Source organism: Beta vulgaris, chromosome 9 (genome assembly GCF_026745355.1).
Source record: "Beta vulgaris subsp. vulgaris cultivar EL10 chromosome 9, EL10.2, whole genome shotgun sequence".
In the NCBI taxonomy this organism is placed as follows: Eukaryota; Viridiplantae; Streptophyta; class Magnoliopsida; order Caryophyllales; family Amaranthaceae; genus Beta; species Beta vulgaris.
The window spans coordinates 52168228-52187331 of record NC_079210.1 but is presented as its reverse complement, the minus strand read 5'-3'; the positions used below and the strand labels follow the sequence as shown (position 1 = coordinate 52187331).

Here is a 19104-nt window from a genome sequence, read left to right as displayed (position 1 = left end):
TTTACCAAAAACATATATATATATATATATATATATATATATATATATATATATTATATATATTATATATATATATATATATATAATATATATATATATATATATCTTTATTATATAAGGGAAGGGGGGAGCAATGATGTCCTCTTTTGAAACGCCTATTTTGCCCCCCTTCCCTTCCTAAATTACAAAAGGAATGTCAAAATCAAAATCGACACTCAAAGAAAACTACCGAAAATTAATTTACAACACTCACTCACAAATCACTTAAAAGAAGAAACTTTACAAATCACTCATACTATTGATAAAATCACGTTATAGAAATCATGCAACTTAAATCACTCAAATAATCAGGAGACTCTATTAAAATTAATTAAAATTAACTACAAACTAAAACTACTAGCCTAGAACGTCAATACATACAAAAACATTTACAAAAATTTACTTACAAATCACTATTCTCAAGAATCATTCACAATTAATGGTTGGCCATGATAAAAAATAGAGGTGTATTTGTAGTGAAATCATTTAAAAGTTAGACAAGGAAAAAAATTATTTACTTTTTTTTATAGTGTTTCCTATATGTAATAAAACTTTTACATATATTTGGACCTATCTTTTTCAATCATACACTAACGAATAATTATCAACGTAAAAAGGTTTATGTAAAATATCATTTAAGAATTAAAGTACAACATATCTCTATTATATAAGGGAAGGGGGGAGCTATGGTGTCCCCGAATGAATAGACTATGTTACTCTCTTCCCACTCTAAATTACAAATTTACTTACAAATCAAAGGGGCATCAAACAAAAATACCAAAAATATAATTATAACAATCACTCACAAACTACAACTTATGAAGTACTGTACTTAATTCAAAAATCAACTAAAAAATTATAATATTAGAAATCATAAATAAATTCAATAAAATTTCTATTTTGTTCATGGAATTTAACTTTCAAAAGTAAAAAAAAAAAAAAAAGAATGGCGAGAGACTTAAGTGACAAAAACTAAACCAATCAAAATTTGTAACTAAAAACAATTATACTTCGTATTTCCAATGTTCAAATTTCGACTCCTATGCCGAAGAAAATCGAGTTTCTATTTCGAAAAAAAATTCAAGCACGCATCGCGTGCAAAAAAATTCTAGTAGTTGTTAAGAGATGATTGCTTTTATTAATTTATTGCAATATACCTAATATATAAACAAAGCAATAAATGGCCCAAATCTTGGGATCCATCCTAGTCCTTTTTTTCCTTTTAAAAAAAAAGTAGTATATCAATATTATTGTTACGTAAGGCCTCTTATTTCAACTTCTTGTTCTTACTTGAATCTTGACACTATTTACAATTAGAGAAAATCTTCTAAATTCTTTACAATATATAAGAAAAAGTATAATCGTGTAGGTCTTGTTTGATTCATATCAATGAGTACTTTATTAATATTCAATCCTTATAATTTTTGCTAATATTTAATGAAAGATATTTAAAGTACAAAAAAAAGTACATTGGCAAACGCGCATAGTTAAGTAGGAAGAATTAAAAAAATTATAAAGGGAGTAATTCCTATTTTAATGTGTATTGTTTAGAAATATTATCATTTTATATACTTCCTCCGTATGGAGTAAATGAACATTTCTTTCTTTTATGTAAGAGATTCTGGGAGAAACGTTTCATTTATTTCAGAACGGAAGAAGTACGATCTTTTAGATATTCAATTTAAATTGTGTTTGAGTAACATTAACATGACAAACACATTGTTTGTTAGGAAACGGGTGTTGTAATATTTGATTAATGCGAAACAAGTCAATGAAATTATAAGAATGAGAAAAACAATAATAAAGAAATAAACAAGAAGATATGTGAGAGCTTCTTCACTATAATAGTGAAAAACAAAGAGAATATACCAGTAGTCATAAAATTCTTAATGACTTAAAGATGTGTGTGTCAAACAATGATCACCAAAAGGATTCTTTTATAATATAAAGAAAACCTAATAAACCCTAGAACAATATCCTAGTATAACTCTAATGACATCTTAAAAACTCAGGCTTAAACATTATATAATAATAATCCGTGAAAAAACATATCTCCAGGTCGACCCGAGCCAAAAAAATCCCAGTAGGCGGAATTCCTATTTCGATAGTTGTTCAAAAAACAGTCATAACTTTCTCGTTTCTCAGCAAAATTGGGCATATAACTTGTTGTTGGAAAGCTCTTGGAACAAGCTATCATCTCCAATTTGAATTACATCAAAACTATTTATAAATTTACAGAGATGTACATTTAAAATAGTCTTATATTCTTTTTACAAAATTTTAAATCACATATAACATAATTTAAGATGAAATTTTTGATGGAAACATCTTCAATTATGAGTCTTTGTTTTAATCCAAAATCAATTTGAACGTTTTCATCTACTCAAACTCATCTTATGACTCGATCACGTGTAGAAACTAAAGTTTGAAGCCCTCATTAGTACATGATCCGCCGCGTAGGACCCTCAGCTATGAAAATTAGGCTGTTTCTCGTTGAATTCTTTATCATTGACTGGTCGACTACTCGAAAATTTTATCAAAGCAATTTTTATATGATTTCGGCCACTATAAGATTGAAACTTTCATTATCAACATGTATACACAGCGTGAATGCCAGCATTGAATGTTGTAAGCTTAATTCCCCCCAAGTGACTATTACCTATGTTACTAAAAAGACAGAGATTGAGTGTCTACTCGAATACGGGTGTTCAAGTATCCGACTCGACTATTTTGTAGAAAAAAGTGAAATTTTTAATTTAAAATGAAATATCAAATAAAGAGTCGTGTCAGGCACGACACAACACCCCGTTTCTAAAGTAAATGAAGGTATCTGAGTAACAATGACTATTATGACTAATACTCAATTATTGGCTACTATAACTATAAGTAGCAAAAGTTGGACAATATAAAGGTCAACTTTCTTATATTTCAAGACAAGATGAAGTGGAGTTGCTAGCATGATAACTTGATAAGGACAGGTAGAGGGTGCATGGCAGCATGGGTTGATATGATAACTTTGCTTCCAAGTTCTGAAGAAAATTTCAAGTCTTTTTTTCATTTTCTTCTATAACGTTTCGTGTGAAAGAATTTCAAATATTATTAATTGTACAGTTTTTTCATCATATTTAACAAAATTTGTAATTCATCTTACATTCTTGCACTTTTCAGAATTCACGTATGTCTCTTATTTTCTTGAAAATACATTATAATGCTTTTATGACTATCGGAGGTTAACTCCGCTAGTCATTAACCCCTAATTAGCTCTTAATCTATATTTAACATGTAACTAGTATTTGGGATCGGGTGTTGCCCCGGGTTGGTATTGTGTTTCCGAACTTGATATGCATTTTTTTTGCATTCCCACTAATATATTAAAGAAAACTCAAAATTTAAAGGTACAAATATAATAATGTGGACACTTAAAACATGATTAAAAATTGGTTGAGATGGTAATTGTGTCATGTGTAATAGCAAGAGATCACATGTTCAAATCTTGTTCCAAGTTAATTTTACTTTTGCTAATTGACACGACTTATGTACACATTGGACAATTCTAGTGGAATAACAGATGTGTCACGTGGCGTGTATACATTATCACACACGTCTTTTATATTTTTATCTCTTTTCCACCATAACTTAGGTTATGTCCAGTTCACCTTATTTTTGCTTATTTAAGATCTAATCAGATCAGATCATAAAATATAAGTTCAGATCATATCAGATCATGCTTATATTTAAAAAATCATTATACTATTAAATATCTTTAATTACATATTAGTAAAAATTATAATAATTGAATATTAATAAAGTAATCATTGAGAAGAATCAAACAAGACCCCACATGACTATATTTTTTTTTATATATTGAGAAAAATATAAAAGATAAGATCTTGTAATCAGATCAGATCAGGAAAAATAAGTTCAGAACAGATCAGATAAATTCAGATCAGATAAATCCAGATCAGAAAATTTCAGGTGAACTAAACATAGCCTTAGTGCCTCCTTTTCCCCTCCATTTAGATCCCATGGGTAGATAGCTTCATTTATTTTGTGGAAAGTAGAATTTCTTATGAAGTACAACTTGTTGCATTTATTTATTGTCAACGAAACCATCTTACTTTATATTACTTTATAGGAAATTTCACTTTTTATGTATTTTATAGCAACCAAATAAAACTCTTAAATATTCCGTGCTTGTTTGGTTCAAGACATAAAGGGGGACCAAAATAGAATTTGGAAAAAAGAGAGTAGAAATGATAATCAAAATAGTTCCTCTATTAGATGGTGGGTTTAAACCTGAAATATAAAACGATTGGTAACCATTATCACAAATGAATGAATTTTGGTGCTTGACGGATAAGAGAGTGTCACAAACTAGGGAAATACATTACCGCTAGGCACCAAATGATGATAATAGATTGAGAAGGAATTAAATTGAGCAAGAAGAAAGAACTCAAGAAGATATCATATGTAACTAATACAATTCTTAAAGTCCAAAAAGATTGAACCAAACATGTTTTAAAGCTTTACTATAGCAAACTATATGTCATGGGCCTAAGCACAAGGCCTTTACATGCTAATTTTAGATCTTGCTGCGGGTTAGTTGCTGGGCTTACCATCTCGCTTGGACTAGTAGGGCACAACGCAACATTTCTTTGCAAATTTGTGCATGCCCAACCCTAAGTGAGCAAATGTAGTTATATACAACGTCCAACAACTCAGCATAGTCCAAAATCGCATCAAATCAAGCCTAATTAAAAAGTCCATATTGAAGCCCATTCATTTGCAGAGCTTACACATAGATACTGTCAAGACTCAAATCCGGTTCTATTCAACATTTCAACTTATTTTAACTTTTTTTTTTTTTGAATAGCAAAATTAATTCATTAATAAAAAGTCATACGACATCTACATAAGCAATCGAATCAAACAAATACATAAGTTGAATCAAACAAAAATTTCCTTCATAAAAACTACGATCGTCAAACAAATCTTGCAATGTGGAACATCTCCCGCTTATATCGCTGGAAAATACAGCCTTGTTGGAGAGACAATCTAACGATCCCTTGTAATCGTGAGGATGATTTCCGTCGGATTCATCTGACCGTATTCGAAAAATTGATAACCTTTGTGATCCCGCATAATTCTTCACCAACAAAATAATTTCACGGCAATCCATTAGATCTAGTATCCCGGATTGTAACCTGTAGAAATTCCCCTCTAAAAGAGGAGAAAAACCCTGTCTTTCGAAGGAGGTCGAAAAACCTTGTCTTTCGAAGGAGATCGAAAAACCTTTTCTTACGAAGGAGATCGAAAACCCTTTCTTTCGAGGGAGAAATCGTTATTGGAAACCTAAAAACAAATAAAAAACAAAGGTGGGAGCTTTCCAACGGTAAAAACCGATAGAAGCCCCTTTAAAAATCAACAATGGAGGCTAGAGTTTTTGAAAGTAGAGAGGAGAGAGGGGAGAGAAGATCAAAGTGATTAGTTAGGTCTATGATTCAACTTATTTTAACTCAGTTGAGACTATTGCCTTATTTTATACACTTTATTTGCTTATTTTTACTAAACTCGACTTACTATCTTAAGTTGAATTGAATATAACCTAAGGCCATGTTCTCTTTACTCATTTTTTTTAGTTGAACTTAATTTAATTTTTAAATTGATTTTGTTGATTCTTATCCCTTAAAAACTTTATTTACTTAATATTACTTTTCAAAGTTGAAGAGGAATGACCATAATTCTACTTGTTTTCCTAATAAAATAAAAGGGAATCATTATTTTTGCTCACATACTTCTATATTAGACAACGATCCACTTTTTCATTTCTTACTCTACAACTATATCTTACACTTTTATTGAAAATGATGAAACAACAATAAAGTAATATTCACCTCATGCACCCACTCTCGATTAAAAGTCCTATTACCTATAATAAATATATATATCCACTATCTTATATTACATCGACTTTCAAAATAAAATAACAAATTCAAGTCTTATTTTATCTACTCCATAAAAACTCTTGAATTACTATTATTTTCTAAATTACATTCTTAATTTTTAACCCAAATGCAACAAAGTAAGACTTTAAAAAAAGGAATGGTATAATCTCTAATTATCTTAGTTGGAGCCTAAACGCCAAATACGACTTGGTCTTAGTCAATTAATGTTTTATATGGTCATTATAATGAACATGTTAGCAAGTAGCAAAACTAGCCACTAATGCAAACCACCACAAATTCTTCGATCTTCAATATGATCAAGCTTTGTGTCACCAAGTAAGGCACAAAATTATATGAATATGGATCTTAAGCATAAGCATAAGCATAAGCTAAACAAAATTACTACTAAACAACCACAAGAAGAGGCAAAATTAGGCCGCATACTACTCCCACTACTACCACCAGCTGCATCACCATCATATCCACTACATCAAAAAGTGCGTTTGCCACCATCGAAGCCTCATTTGGCATCATCGCCTATATCGTTTCATCCGACGCCGCCGCCTCGAAAGAATCCACGGCTGTCTGGGGTAGTCGTGGGAGGTGTTGTTGCGGGCAGCATCTTGGCAGTGGCAGCGTTGACTATTTTATTTATTTTGTTGTTCAAGAGATGGCGGGCTAGAACTACAAGGATTCCTGGCCAAAATAAAGAGATAGAGCTTGGTACGTCGACTGTTCTTTTGGACCCTTGACATATACTAGAAATTAGCGCAGGCTGCACCATCCTCTATATGTACTTGGGGTTCATATTTTTATGTCTGCAAAATTTTGGTAACACTTTGGAATTGGGTCGGAAAATAAAACCAAAGTTACATGAAGTTTATATGCAATAAGAAATTTTGTTATTTAAATTTTTAGATGACATTAATAATTATCTAAGTTTTGATCTTCATCTTATGAGCTTTTAGTTTAGAAAATTATTGTGTAATTTTTTTTTTCGGTAGGTAGGTTTGATGGTATATGTTAGTTCTCATATTTGTAAAATTAGTAATCAATTAAAATATTTTAGATTTCACTTTAAAGCAATTTTAGATGTGATTATTGGCGGAACAACACTTTCATCCAAAAAAGTGGTTCGTTTCATATGAGATTGAGCCCAATCTTCAATAACATTATTTTATTTTTATCCAGACCAATCAAAATTGGGCCATATTTAGTTAGATTGCATTTTAAGGCCTAAGACTAATATAGAGGGCAAAATATACCTCATTCATTTCAAAATTGTTGCATCACTTTGATTTTATATAATTCTTGCTTACTAGTAAACAATTTAGCAAATATTAAAAGTTGATATTTCCAAAACATGTATTGAGACAAATTTAGTAAATATAAGTATTATGTAATAACTTCATTTCTTTAAACTGACCAAAATAGGTCAAACTGAGGTATTCAAATAGTGTAAAAGTCAAAGTGGTACAACTATTTCAAAACACAAGAAGAATATTTTGAGCCTAAACATGATAATCAAGGCTTAATTTTTGCCCAAAACACGAGCTCGATCAAAAAACTATCAAATCTTTATATTATAACATATGTAAAATTATCCGAATATTGAACTTACTAAAACTAACATGAACTTACCTTTTCTAAAGTAAGTCAAAAAAAAAGTGGTAGTACATTATAAACCTAATTACTAAGTAGGTTTTGGGGTGTTTGGCAATTAGAGTTTTGGAGCAAAAAGAGAGGTTTGGACCACTTTTAGAGTTTTGACTAGTCAAAAACTCTAAAAGGGATGTTTGGTAAAAGAGAGTTTTAAAGAGAGTTTTGAAATGAAAACTCTCAACACGAAAAAGCTCCTATTAGGAGCTTTTTCTTTAGAGATTTATGTAGAAATATGTTTAATGACTTTTTTGCCTCTAATAATAATACTAGACATATGTATTAAAATGTCTATAAATGTCATTTTACACAAACAAATGGCAATAAGCTTTTAGTAATTAGTTAATTTTTACCAAACACATTTATAAAAAAAAGTTGTCAAATCTTCTGAACAAAAAGTTAAAACTCTAACAACAAACTCTAAACTCTAACAGCTAAGCTCTAAACTCTATTTGCCAAACAGAGCCTTTTTCTTGTCTTTATTATTAGTTTTAGGGAGAGCCTTAAACCTTAAATTGGGGTTTTAAAAGTTGCCCCGTATTAAAAAAAAGTACATCATCCGTTTCATGTTACTTGCATTGTTTTTTTTCCCCATAAAGACCAAGGTGGAAAGATATAAAAAGGAACTCCACAATCCACATGCTAGCGGACAGAAAAAGATAATATATATCCAAAAATATAAAATAATGCAAATAATAAATAATTCTAAAAGGAGTTATGCTACATGCAGCCCTTAAGGTTACATACAAAATATAAATACGTCGCTTAAAGTGAAAATTAGTTGTAAATTCTTACATTTATCTATGCAATAAATAAATAAACAGTTAATACTTGCTTTTTCATTTTTAGCTTCTTAGCTCTTCCCTTATAAAAACTAGCTTTATATGCACGCAATACGTGCATTTTATTTGATTGTTTTTTTTTAAAAAATTGTTGTTCAATTTAATTGTGGTATTTTGTTTTTTTCCCTTTTTTATTTAAATAAATGGGTTCATGTGTTGCCATATATACTCCCTCTTGACTTTATTACTTTATCCTTTCTTTGGAACACATTTGCCGATACACTAATTTGAACCTTAATATCTCTAATTTATGATAATCAAAAATCACAAAAAGTAGATATATAGATAATACATATTGAGACGAATCCAAAAAAATCTCACGTGACTTATATTTTTCCTTAAAAATAAATTACAAGAGATAATCAAAGTTATATATATAAATAACATCAAAAGTCAAAATGGGTAAACTAATAAAACCGGAGGGAGTATAATAGAGATGAGAAACGATGCAAGTAATAACAAATGGAGTTATGGAGATGTTTTGGAAAGTCTTAATACTTGGGTCCAATCTAAAAACTCGAACAACGAAGAACAAAAATACAAAACCCTGACCCATTAAAAAGCCCAAACGGCCAACACACAATCTCTTCAATTAGGGTTTCCCAACAAACATCATCCTTTAAATCCCCCTTCTCCTCTCTCAGTCTCTCTCATCTCGCATTTCCTCTCCACAATCAATTTAGGGTTTAGGGTTTTATTTAGGGTTTTTCAATTTCAATTGCAATTTCACCCCCAATGAGGAAGAATTCCCATGAAAAAGATAGGAAGTGCCGTCTGACACTTTAAACAAACAGTTACAAGGTTGTAGTATTAAAATACTTGAAGCTTAAACCCTAATCTCCGCCGTTGATTCTTTTTTGCGCCGTTGATTCTTCCTTCCATCAATCTCGGCCCTCCGATTCGTCGAAGATACGCCGTTTGATTTTTGTCGGGAATTTTCTTGGCGCTTTTTTGAATTCAACGATCCCGGTTCTAGGGTTTTTTCTTCTCGTATTTTTCTCTCTCCTCGTTTCTGTTGTGTGTGATTTTGAACGGGTCTCTGAGGGTAATTAATTTAATTTTATTTTTAATTTTTTTTTTTCAAATTTAACGGTCCGATGCCACGTCGTTCATAGCGTAAAGCAATGATTTACGATGCTACATTGGTACCAAGATTAAATTTTGATTATGTTTCGCATTTTGATAGGAACCCGTTAATCTTGTTTTTCAATGATTAAACGGAGCCGTTTTTTGCGATTACATTTGTTAATTGTGATTTTATTTTAGTGAATTATGTGGCCAGTGATGAAATAACTAAAAACAAATGTTGGAATTACCGTCTGATTTACATTGATGTTAGTCTATTTTCCTGAGGCTGCGGTTTTTTATTATGTAATTAGTTGTTTTTTGATGTTATTTGATGAAATTTTATGTGAAAAAAGAGGTTGATGATGATAAAGTTTAAGGCTTGTTTCTCAAAACATTCGCAGTGGCCGACTAAGAGCTTTCGTCTGCGCAGACTTGAGAGCTAATGCTGCTTTTATCCTTCCTTGGATGTCTGAAACCTCTTTTTTTTTAATTTTTTATTTAGTTAGTTAATTATACTTAATTCAGATTGAAAATTTTATGGTATATTTAGTGTATTGTGGGATTAAAAGTGAGTGTAGTAAAATGGGTTTGGTTAATTTTTTGCTATTCTGTTTTTGTAGAACATTGAAAATGTTGAATTGGTTTAATTGTGGATTTTAAGTGAAAATTGTGCGTAAAAGTTATATAAAGTGGTCGATGATGATAAATTTGAAGGCTTGTTTCTCAAAACATTCGCAGTGGCCGCCTAAGAGCTTTCGTCTGCGCAGACTTGAGAGCTAATGCTGTTTTTATCCTTCCTTGGATGTCTGAGACCACTTTTATAGCTTGTTTTTACATGTTAGGTAAAACTAGCGGTTTTTTTAATACTTGTAATTTATGATGATTTGTTAGGACTATTATTCTGTTATGATGTTTTATTGTTCTGCCCGTGATACTCAATTATTCCAGAGCTTTTGAAGTGAAAAAGCAGTATACTTTGGTCTCTATTCAAATTGATCATGCATGATAAAGTATGAAGTCGATCACAATGAACATGATGATGTTTTTCCGAAACACTGTTGGAAGAGGTTGATGATGCTGAATTTGAAGGCTTGTTTCTCAAAACATTCGCAGTGGCCGCCCAAGAGCTTTCGTCTGCGCAGACTTGAGAGCACTACTTGAATATGTTCTAGGATTTGCGCAAGTATTTGATTTGTGATGCTATTGTTTGTAACAGGTTCAAAATTTGAGCATATTAGATTGCTTAGTGTTAGTGGGCATTGATATGGGTCTGAAAATCATGCATATTACCATGATTTTTACTTGCAACGTAGAAGATATCTTGTACATGTGATTGAACTATGATTGTAACAAAGATTAAATTATAACTAATGTCTTGCATTCGCCAAGCATTATGTTTGGACTCTTTCGATGATTAAACAAAGCTGTGTTTTTGCGATTCCATTTGTATGTTGAGTTAGTCTTTGCCTTTGTAATGGAAATAACTAAAAATAAATGTTGGTATTTGTTGACAATTTATACATTGATTCGTTTACTGTGTTATTCATCTCTGAGGCTATTTTGTTTTTGTTTTATTTGTTTTGGTTGACGTTGGTGGTGCTAAGGTTTGTTTCTCGAAAAATCTATGGGCGGAGTTAGCTTTCGTCTCTTCAGATAAGCAATCACCTTGGTCAGGTGAATCGTCATAAACAGAAAATTTAATAGTTTTCCAGGCATTTTCAAATGTGCTTGAAATTGATGCTTAATATCAATGGGTATACAGATTGTACTCTAAAGGTTCCATGCATATTGCATATTGGGGTCATTTATCGGTAGTCATTTGCCATAGATATTAAGAGTTGATTGGTATGCAAATCAATCCTTGCTAAACTACTAGTCAGTAGGACACACCAACTTATAAGTTCGATATACTTCTAAACCTTTTTTCTTTTAGGATAAGATGAAGTCCCTTGTTATGAAGGGGGAAAATTGAAAATCCCTAGTGAAACTCGATTCTGTGACCTCTGGATGGGATAGAAGGTGATGCCAATAACAGTAAGCTTCACCTGCTGCTCGATATATGTTTAAACTACCTATAAGACAACATGCATAAAGACTTGTAGCCAGAAGGTGAATACCCCAAACATATTGATGGGTTGACAATTCAAATCCTAGGCAATTTCCTGTAATTTGGAATAGTACCACTTCTCCCCTCATCAAATCAGAATTAGTGGTTGGCCAAAATGAGCATATGCACTTATGATAGAAAAATCATTGGATAATGGATAGCTCAACTCTTGATCAAAAGATCTCTAAGTTCACTTTACCAATTTGCAACGACTTAAGCTGCCGATGAAATTTTGTTCTTTCATCAAAGATTCACGACTTAACTGCAGTTGGCTAACTTGGCGCTATATTTCCACTGCAATATGAATGACTCTTTTATGCAAGTGCCCGAGTTTAGCTTTAACAATCTACGTGTTTATGCTACAATTCACTTATAATTTCGAAGTAAATCGAAATCCATGAATCACAGCAAAAAGCCGAAAACGATTCCCGTTCACAAGATCTCATCTATTTCCATGCTATGAAAACAATGTGATTGAGGACTTATAGAGAACCCTCATTCCTTTGCACGAGGTGCCATTGTTTGTGAAATGAATAGAAGTATAATACGCATATATACATGGCAGAGTTAGTACATTACATATACAAATCAAACCTATTTCTGTTCCACCAAAAAGGTGAAAGCAACAAAACATGCACCTTACATCCCTTTTAACTGACTTATAAAATGGCATGACCAATCAGTCCACGGGCATTAGCTATGAATCCTCGTTATAGTCTTATGTATAACATCAATCGTTTAGCCGGAACTATTGATGAGTTTAATGGTTAATGTGGATTAGATAGGGTATGTTTATTCCACATTACGGGCATTGAGCATTAAACTCATCAATACATATGGCTACAATTGGTATGATCTATAACACTATAATGAGGATTCATATCTAGTACCCGTGGACTGATTGAATCCTGCCATTCTAAGAGTTGTCCGCTTTTGAGAGAGACCATATGGTATTCGTGTCTGATGATGAGTCAGAATCATGCGTAATCATCGATTTTAACAAGGACTAGGGAACAACGGGAACAACGGGAGAAGATGGTACTGACCAAGTAGATTATCGCTTAAGGAGACGTAGGGTGCATGTTTTCACCATATCGGATTGTTAAATAGAAGTAGGTTTGGTTTATACTACCTCTGTTTTTTGTTGTTGCAACGATTAGACATAAAGTGTGAGTAGACATATCGGATTGTTAAATAGAGGTAGTATATGCAACGTAACGTACTAAGTAAATTATGATCCTATTCATTTCACAAATGCTATATTAACTTAACTGCAACTAGTAGATTTACAAAAGCAAAACAAGTACATAAATGATAAAACACAAAAGAAATTACAATACACATAGTATATGTACAAAAGAAACACGAGTAAAAAAAAAAAAATTGAAATCAAGGATTGAAGAAATAACCTTCAACTAAAGTAGGTTTCTTCTCACCATGTTCATCATCATTTTCTCTCTCCTCATCCTTCTCCTTAATCTCCAATCCTCTCAACCCATCAACACAATCGCCACCTTCACCACACTCTCCACCATCAACAACCACCACCTCATCTTCTTCATTTCTCTCTCCAACGACCACCACATCCTTCGTTGACTCTCCATTTCCGACTAAACCGCCGCCTTTCACGGTGGCGCATGGCCCGGGAGGTTTGATCTCAGGTTCGATTCCCACTAGATCATCTTTTGGCGCCGGAATTTCTCCCCAAGGATCGTCGACGCATGTAGAAGCGTCGGAAATGTCATCTTTGCCGGCGAGAATAGTGGCGGCGCGTGAGCCGACGGCGGTGGCGGCTTTGAGGAAGGCTTGATGGATGGAATCTGGAGGTAATGCGCAGTCTTCTAAGCCGGCGTCTTCGAGGTTTGGTGGGCGGATTTTGTGTAGGAGATTGAGGTTTTCTTCTGTGAATTCCATTGAAGAGATAAATTTAGGGTTTGAAGAAAGGGGAAAATTGGGGATTTTGGCGGAGGATTTGATGTGGTAGTTTTTTTCGTTTTTCTTTTAAACCGTGGAATGTTCGAGAAGAAGGATAAGTAGGAAATGATAATGTTTCTTTTTGTATTGGGTTTGAGGCGGTTAGTCGGTTACTAGGTGGTTTGGGTTCGTATTGTTCTCATCAATTTGGCTTCCCTGACCCATCCTTCCGGCCCATTAATTTATATACCTAGCGTCCTTAATAATAAGCAATAAATTACTCCCTCCATCCCAAAATATAGTTTCCATTTTCATTTTGGGTGTCCCAAAATATAGTTTCCATTTTCATATTTAGTTCCACATTTTTCCGTAATTTGTCTAGAAAAACCGTGTCCCATCATTTATTTGTTTCTTGAAATTTGTTTTTTCCTTTGTTTATTCAACCAAAATGTTACAATTAATACTCTTTCACTAATTATTCTCCACTCTCTCTCTCAAAATCATCTTTTCCCATACAACATTTATTTAAATAAACAAAAAAAATTTAATATCCCTCTTAGATTCTACTTGCATAAATTACCGTGAAAAAAGGGAAATGAGAACTATATTTTGGGACGGAGGGAGTATAAAGGTACGTCTCTTCATATTATAAAAAAACTTTGAAATTTTTTGAACTGAATTTGCGTGAAATGAATTTATTACAATGATAGCCTGTATAATTAATCAATGGTCCAAGATTTGCTTCCTGGCACAAGATATCTGAGTATCTGACCCTTACTTCAATTTTTTTTTAAAAAAAAAAATATTACAATGATAGCCTGTATAATTAATCTATGGTCCAAGATTTGCTTCCTTTTTTTTATTTTTTTATTTATGAAAAGAGAGGATTACATCCCAGCACCAAGATGTGCTTCCTGCAACAAGATATCTGACCCTTACTTCAATTTTTTTTTTTTTTTTAAAGTTCGCGTCGGGTTATCTTTATATAATAATTTCAACTATTATAAGTCAATACCACTATACTACTATCAGTTACTCATCCGCAACTAGGGATGGAAATGGATCGGATTCGGGGCGGGTGGAACATCACCCGTATCCACCACCCGCAATTGTTTACTCCACCCCATCCATCCATCCGTCATCCATTGGGTGAAACGGGTGGGTCGGGTGCTAAACGGGTGATGATATTTAGTATATTTTTAAAAGAAATTAGTGGCATAATATAAAATAATTATATCAAAAACATAAAATATAAGTAATTTACATGTAAAATTTAATAATTGGGTTATAAGTTGGATGATAAACGGGTGATAGATCGGGTGACGGATGAAAAAGTTCTCACCCACCACCCACTTTCCATCCATTTAAATTCGGATTTTCATCCATTTAAAATACCGGGTTAAGCGGGTGATGGATGATCCATCACCCATTTCCATCCTTATCCGCAACATTATCATATATTGTATTCACGTCAATACCCTTAGGCCTAGAGCTGGCCACGGGCCGTGCTGGGCCTGACCACGGGCCAGGCCCGCGGGCTGAAGTGGAATACGGGCCGGGCCAGGCCCGTGGCCCATCAAACTCGTGCCGTGCCGGGCCGGGCAGAAATTGTGGGAAACTTGTCCATGGCCCGGCCCGGCCCACGGGCCTGGCGGGCCGGGCTCGTGCTCACCGCGGGCTTGGTCCAAAAATCACAGTTTTTGGAAAAAAAAAATTACAAGGCCCACGGGCTCGTGCCGGGCCCGGGCCGAAATTTAAAATCTCCAAACGTGCAAGGCCCACGGCCCATGTTATGGTCAGCGGGCCGGGCCGGGCCCATAGCGGGCCCGGGCCGGGCCGAAAACGGGCCGGGCTCGGGCAGCCCGCGGGCCAGCCCGGCCCATGGCCACCTTTACTTAGGCCTTAGGCCTTGGACCACTGGACCTGTTGCTCATCTGCAATGCAACATTATCATGCATTTATATTCATGTCTATGCCCTTAAATTTGTTTATATTTGGTGCATTTGTACACCTTATTTGCTCACTGAGATGAGTAAATGCGAACAAAGCCACAACCAAGAGAAACAAAAATGGAAAAATAGATCATTATTATATATAAACGGCAAACGCTTCACATCTTCATCTCCGTATTCCATAATTCACGATATCCTCTATCATTTTCCTCAATCTCTTTCACCAAAAATTCAACCTTCCATATCTTTAACTTCAGCATTGTCATCAATACTTTTTCATAATTATCAATAATAAATTAATCTATCAATTAGTTAGTATTGATTCTCTCTACTCTTTATGAAAAATTGCGGTCCTTTTCTCTCATTAACGGGAAATAAAGGGCTAATTTTCATTATATAACAAGGGGCCATAAATATCCAAGACGGTCCTGATCCCAGAATCACCTGACCAGAAATGTGAGAATTAGCTAGAGGTGATCATGGGCCGGGCCGGGTTCGGTCCGGGCCGAGACCAGGAAAATTTGCCCATTGGTCGGGCGGGCCTAAATTGCGGGCCGAATTTTTGTGTCCAAAACCCGCTATTTCGGGCCTAAATTAGCAGGGTTTTGCGGGCTAAAACGGGTCGGGCCAAAAAATCGACTAAAAAGTTGTTTTTGGCTTGTCCAAAGCCCGCTAAAGCAAAAAAAAATACGGCGGGCCCGGCCCGGCCCGCAGGTCGAAAAATTCTACCCAAAACTCGGCCCAAAAACGGGCTGAGCTGGGCCGGACCATAATGATCACCTCTAGGATTAACTCCTAGAGGAGTAGAGGACGTACACTCATCACTCAAGCATAAAAGGTGGTTTGTTTTTTTCTCTTCTCGACCCTAATATTTTCTTCGTTCTTTATTAATTACTAAATATAGGGGTAACACACATACTAAAGAACAGAGATAAAAATAGATAAAAAGAGTGACTTATGTCATAAAATTAGAGATACAGATCACATATTACCAACAATATATATGTAGCGCAACCATTAATATAAAACTTTCAAATTAGAGAATTGTACAATTGAAAAAAAGGATACAATTACACACAACAAACAGCTTAACAAGAGATCTACAAATTTATTCCAGCAATACCGAACGAACCCCTTAACAAGAGGTTCTACAGATTTATTCCAGCAATATCAAACGGACCCTTAACAAGAGGTTATACATAATTACTCCAGCAATACAGAACGACTCCTTAGCAAGAGGTTTTACAGATTTATTCCAGCAATACCGAACGGACCCTTAACAAGAGGTTCTACAGATTTATTCCAGCAATATAGCAAATAACAAGCACAATAATTCAAGTAAACCAAAGAAAGTAATGACTACATAATGACTAGTATTCTAGCTTATTATGAGAAGTTTAAACCTGAACCTCCAAATTTTTCTTCCATAATCTTCTCAAGTTTACCCGCCATAGATGGAGTAAGATAATTAATCCAATCTCCTACTATCCCTTTACGGAAGAACTTCTCATTCGAAATCACAGGATACACTTGATCACTAGTACTCACAGCTTCTTTCAGCTTCCGAATACTGCATAACTTAACAATATCATCAATCACACCTCCTACTTCTTCTTCATCTGTAAAAGGACATCCTAAAAAAACTGCCATTGTTTTCAATACAGGTCTAGGATCTGCCTGTAAATCCTCGTACTTAATAAACAACACCTTCTCCGGTCTTTCGAGGCTCGCCTTCCAATACCCCAAAGCATGCTCCGGGAAAGGCCCAAATGGAACTTTCCCTAGACAAAACATGTCAAAATATAGGTCTAACATGTCAGTCTTCATATTTGGTTTATAACCATCTACATGTTGATAAAACAACCAAGAAGATACAAAAGCATCAAGTGGGTTTCTAAAGATATAAATGATCTTGCATTTTGAGTCTTTCATTGAACTTGGTAATGCTGAAAATGGTACATGGGTACCAAACATCCTAGGAGATTTAAAGTTGCTAAAATCCGGGGACGTTGATTTTGCATAAATATTGGACTCTAATTGAGGGACTAATTCATGGGGATTATGGTTGAGTAAAGGATGGTCTGAAGGTTCGTAGTTTTCGCGATTGCGAATGGCGAAAACAAGGGCTTTGAGCCAAGTTGTACCAACTTTCCTGAAGCTGGTTGTGAAGATATCATTATCTTGAGCTTCAAAGTTGTTTAGAAAGGAATAGATGAAATCAAACCTAGATGCCCAAAATCCTTGATATAGGTAAATGGGTTTTCCATCAAACCATAGCTCATTTGGTAGGCTTTCTTTAAGGTGTTTTGGGTCCTCCTCTCTTTTTAGTGGGATGCTTGTGTTAGAGGACTCCATTGCTATTTGCTAGAGTATTTGCTTTCTACAATCATATACTACTGAAAATAATAATGGTGAAAAAAGTACTGTACCGACACTACCAAATAAAATTATTTATACACCAAATTGTACTTGGTTTTGTGGTAAGGAGAGCACCCTTCCAACCTCAATGTTCGGGGTTCAATCCCCACTAGAGTCACTTTGAAGGTAGGAATTCCCCTTACCCTTCCCCTTTACTAGGGGTGTAAGTTCGGTTTTTGGTTTGGTTTTAGGTCAAAACCAAACCAAACCGAAATAAATTCGGTTTTGAAAATTCCAAACTAAATCCAAACCGAAATTCGACTCAATCCAAACCAAACCAAACCAAAATATGAAACTAAAAACCAAACCAAACCAAACCAAACCGAATTTTTTTTATCTTTCAAATCTAAACCAAATTTTTTTCATATTCCAAAATCCAAACCAAACCGAAATGAAATTAAATCAAACCAAGATAAAAACCAAACCGAATTTAAACCAAACTTTTTGATAACTCGTATTTTAAGTGACAATATTTTTGTATTTTCGTAATTAATATTAAAAAAAAGAAACACAAAAAAATAACAGACAAAATTCGTATGTTAAGTGACAATAATTTCGGTTTTTTCGGTTTTCCAAAACCAAAACCGATCCAAACCGAAAAAATAAATTTTTTGAATCCAAACCAAACCGAATTTCAAAAAAACCAACCAAATTACTAATTCGGTTTGGTTTGGTTTGGTTTTCGGTTTTTAACCAAATAACTTACACCCTTACCCTTTACTCTCAATTGCCTGGCCCATTAAGACGCAAACGGAGTCCGGACCACTTCTTCTTACCAACCCAAAAAAAAAATATTTATCTATACATCTTGGCCGATCAGTCTTTCAATGTTTTCTTGTAAGATTATGTTTTTATAACTCTCTCCTCAAAAAATTATTATACTATTAGTTTTTATAACTCTCTATTAAAAAAACCACCGATGGGCAACGACTAGGTAAGCTAGTTTTTGTGGTATGATTTTAAAAAAAACCGCACCTTTAAACAAAGACTACTCAATATTGGTGATCAGATGCAATAATATTCATAACTTGCAAGAAAATAAACAAATACAGGAATGGGTATTCATTGCATATTCAGATGCATTATGTAACTTTAATAACTAAATATGACAAAATGACCATTCAATTTTTGAAGCATTATTGTTTTGGTGGATTTTGAAG

The 19104-nt window shown here is 33.9% G+C and overlaps 2 protein-coding genes and 4 non-coding genes across 6 annotated transcripts; 4 read left to right on the top strand and 2 right to left on the bottom strand.

The window, feature by feature from the left end:
- The first annotated feature begins 9215 nt into the window (after positions 1 to 9215).
- LOC125493919 (small nucleolar RNA U49) lies at positions 9216 to 9283 on the top strand. Its single transcript, XR_007270244.1, has one exon. It is a non-coding gene; the product is annotated as a small nucleolar RNA U49 (small nucleolar RNA).
- A 260-nt stretch (positions 9284 to 9543) lies between these two features.
- LOC104904680 (hypothetical protein) lies at positions 9544 to 13701 on the bottom strand. The gene has a single exon (XM_057391774.1). It carries the CDS (start codon positions 13572 to 13574, stop codon positions 13050 to 13052), a length of 525 nt encoding a protein of 174 aa, XP_057247757.1. The 5' UTR covers positions 13575 to 13701; the 3' UTR covers positions 9544 to 13049.
- On the top strand, positions 9577 to 9729 carry LOC125493918 (small nucleolar RNA snoR2/U65). The gene has a single exon (XR_007270243.1). It is a non-coding gene; the product is annotated as a small nucleolar RNA snoR2/U65 (small nucleolar RNA).
- On the top strand, positions 9908 to 10030 carry LOC125493932 (small nucleolar RNA SNORD14). The gene has a single exon (XR_007270255.1). It is a non-coding gene; the product is annotated as a small nucleolar RNA SNORD14 (small nucleolar RNA).
- On the top strand, positions 10245 to 10367 carry LOC125493931 (small nucleolar RNA SNORD14). Its single transcript, XR_007270254.1, has one exon. It is a non-coding gene; the product is annotated as a small nucleolar RNA SNORD14 (small nucleolar RNA).
- A 2825-nt stretch (positions 13702 to 16526) lies between the features above and the next one.
- On the bottom strand, positions 16527 to 17953 carry LOC104904679 (cytosolic sulfotransferase 15). The gene has a single exon (XM_010693026.3). The coding sequence runs from the start codon at positions 17879 to 17881 to the stop codon at positions 16913 to 16915; it is 969 nt and encodes a 322-aa protein (XP_010691328.1). The 5' UTR covers positions 17882 to 17953; the 3' UTR covers positions 16527 to 16912.
- Positions 17954 to 19104: the final 1151 nt, after the last annotated feature.

What these genes read in the sequence shown, in the direction of transcription:
- LOC104904679 (XM_010693026.3), bottom strand. Translation starts at nt 17,881, where the DNA reads ATGGAGTCCTCTAACACAAGCATCCCACTAAAAAGAGAGGAGGACCCA.
- LOC104904680 (XM_057391774.1), bottom strand. Translation starts at nt 13,574, where the DNA reads ATGGAATTCACAGAAGAAAACCTCAATCTCCTACACAAAATCCGCCCA.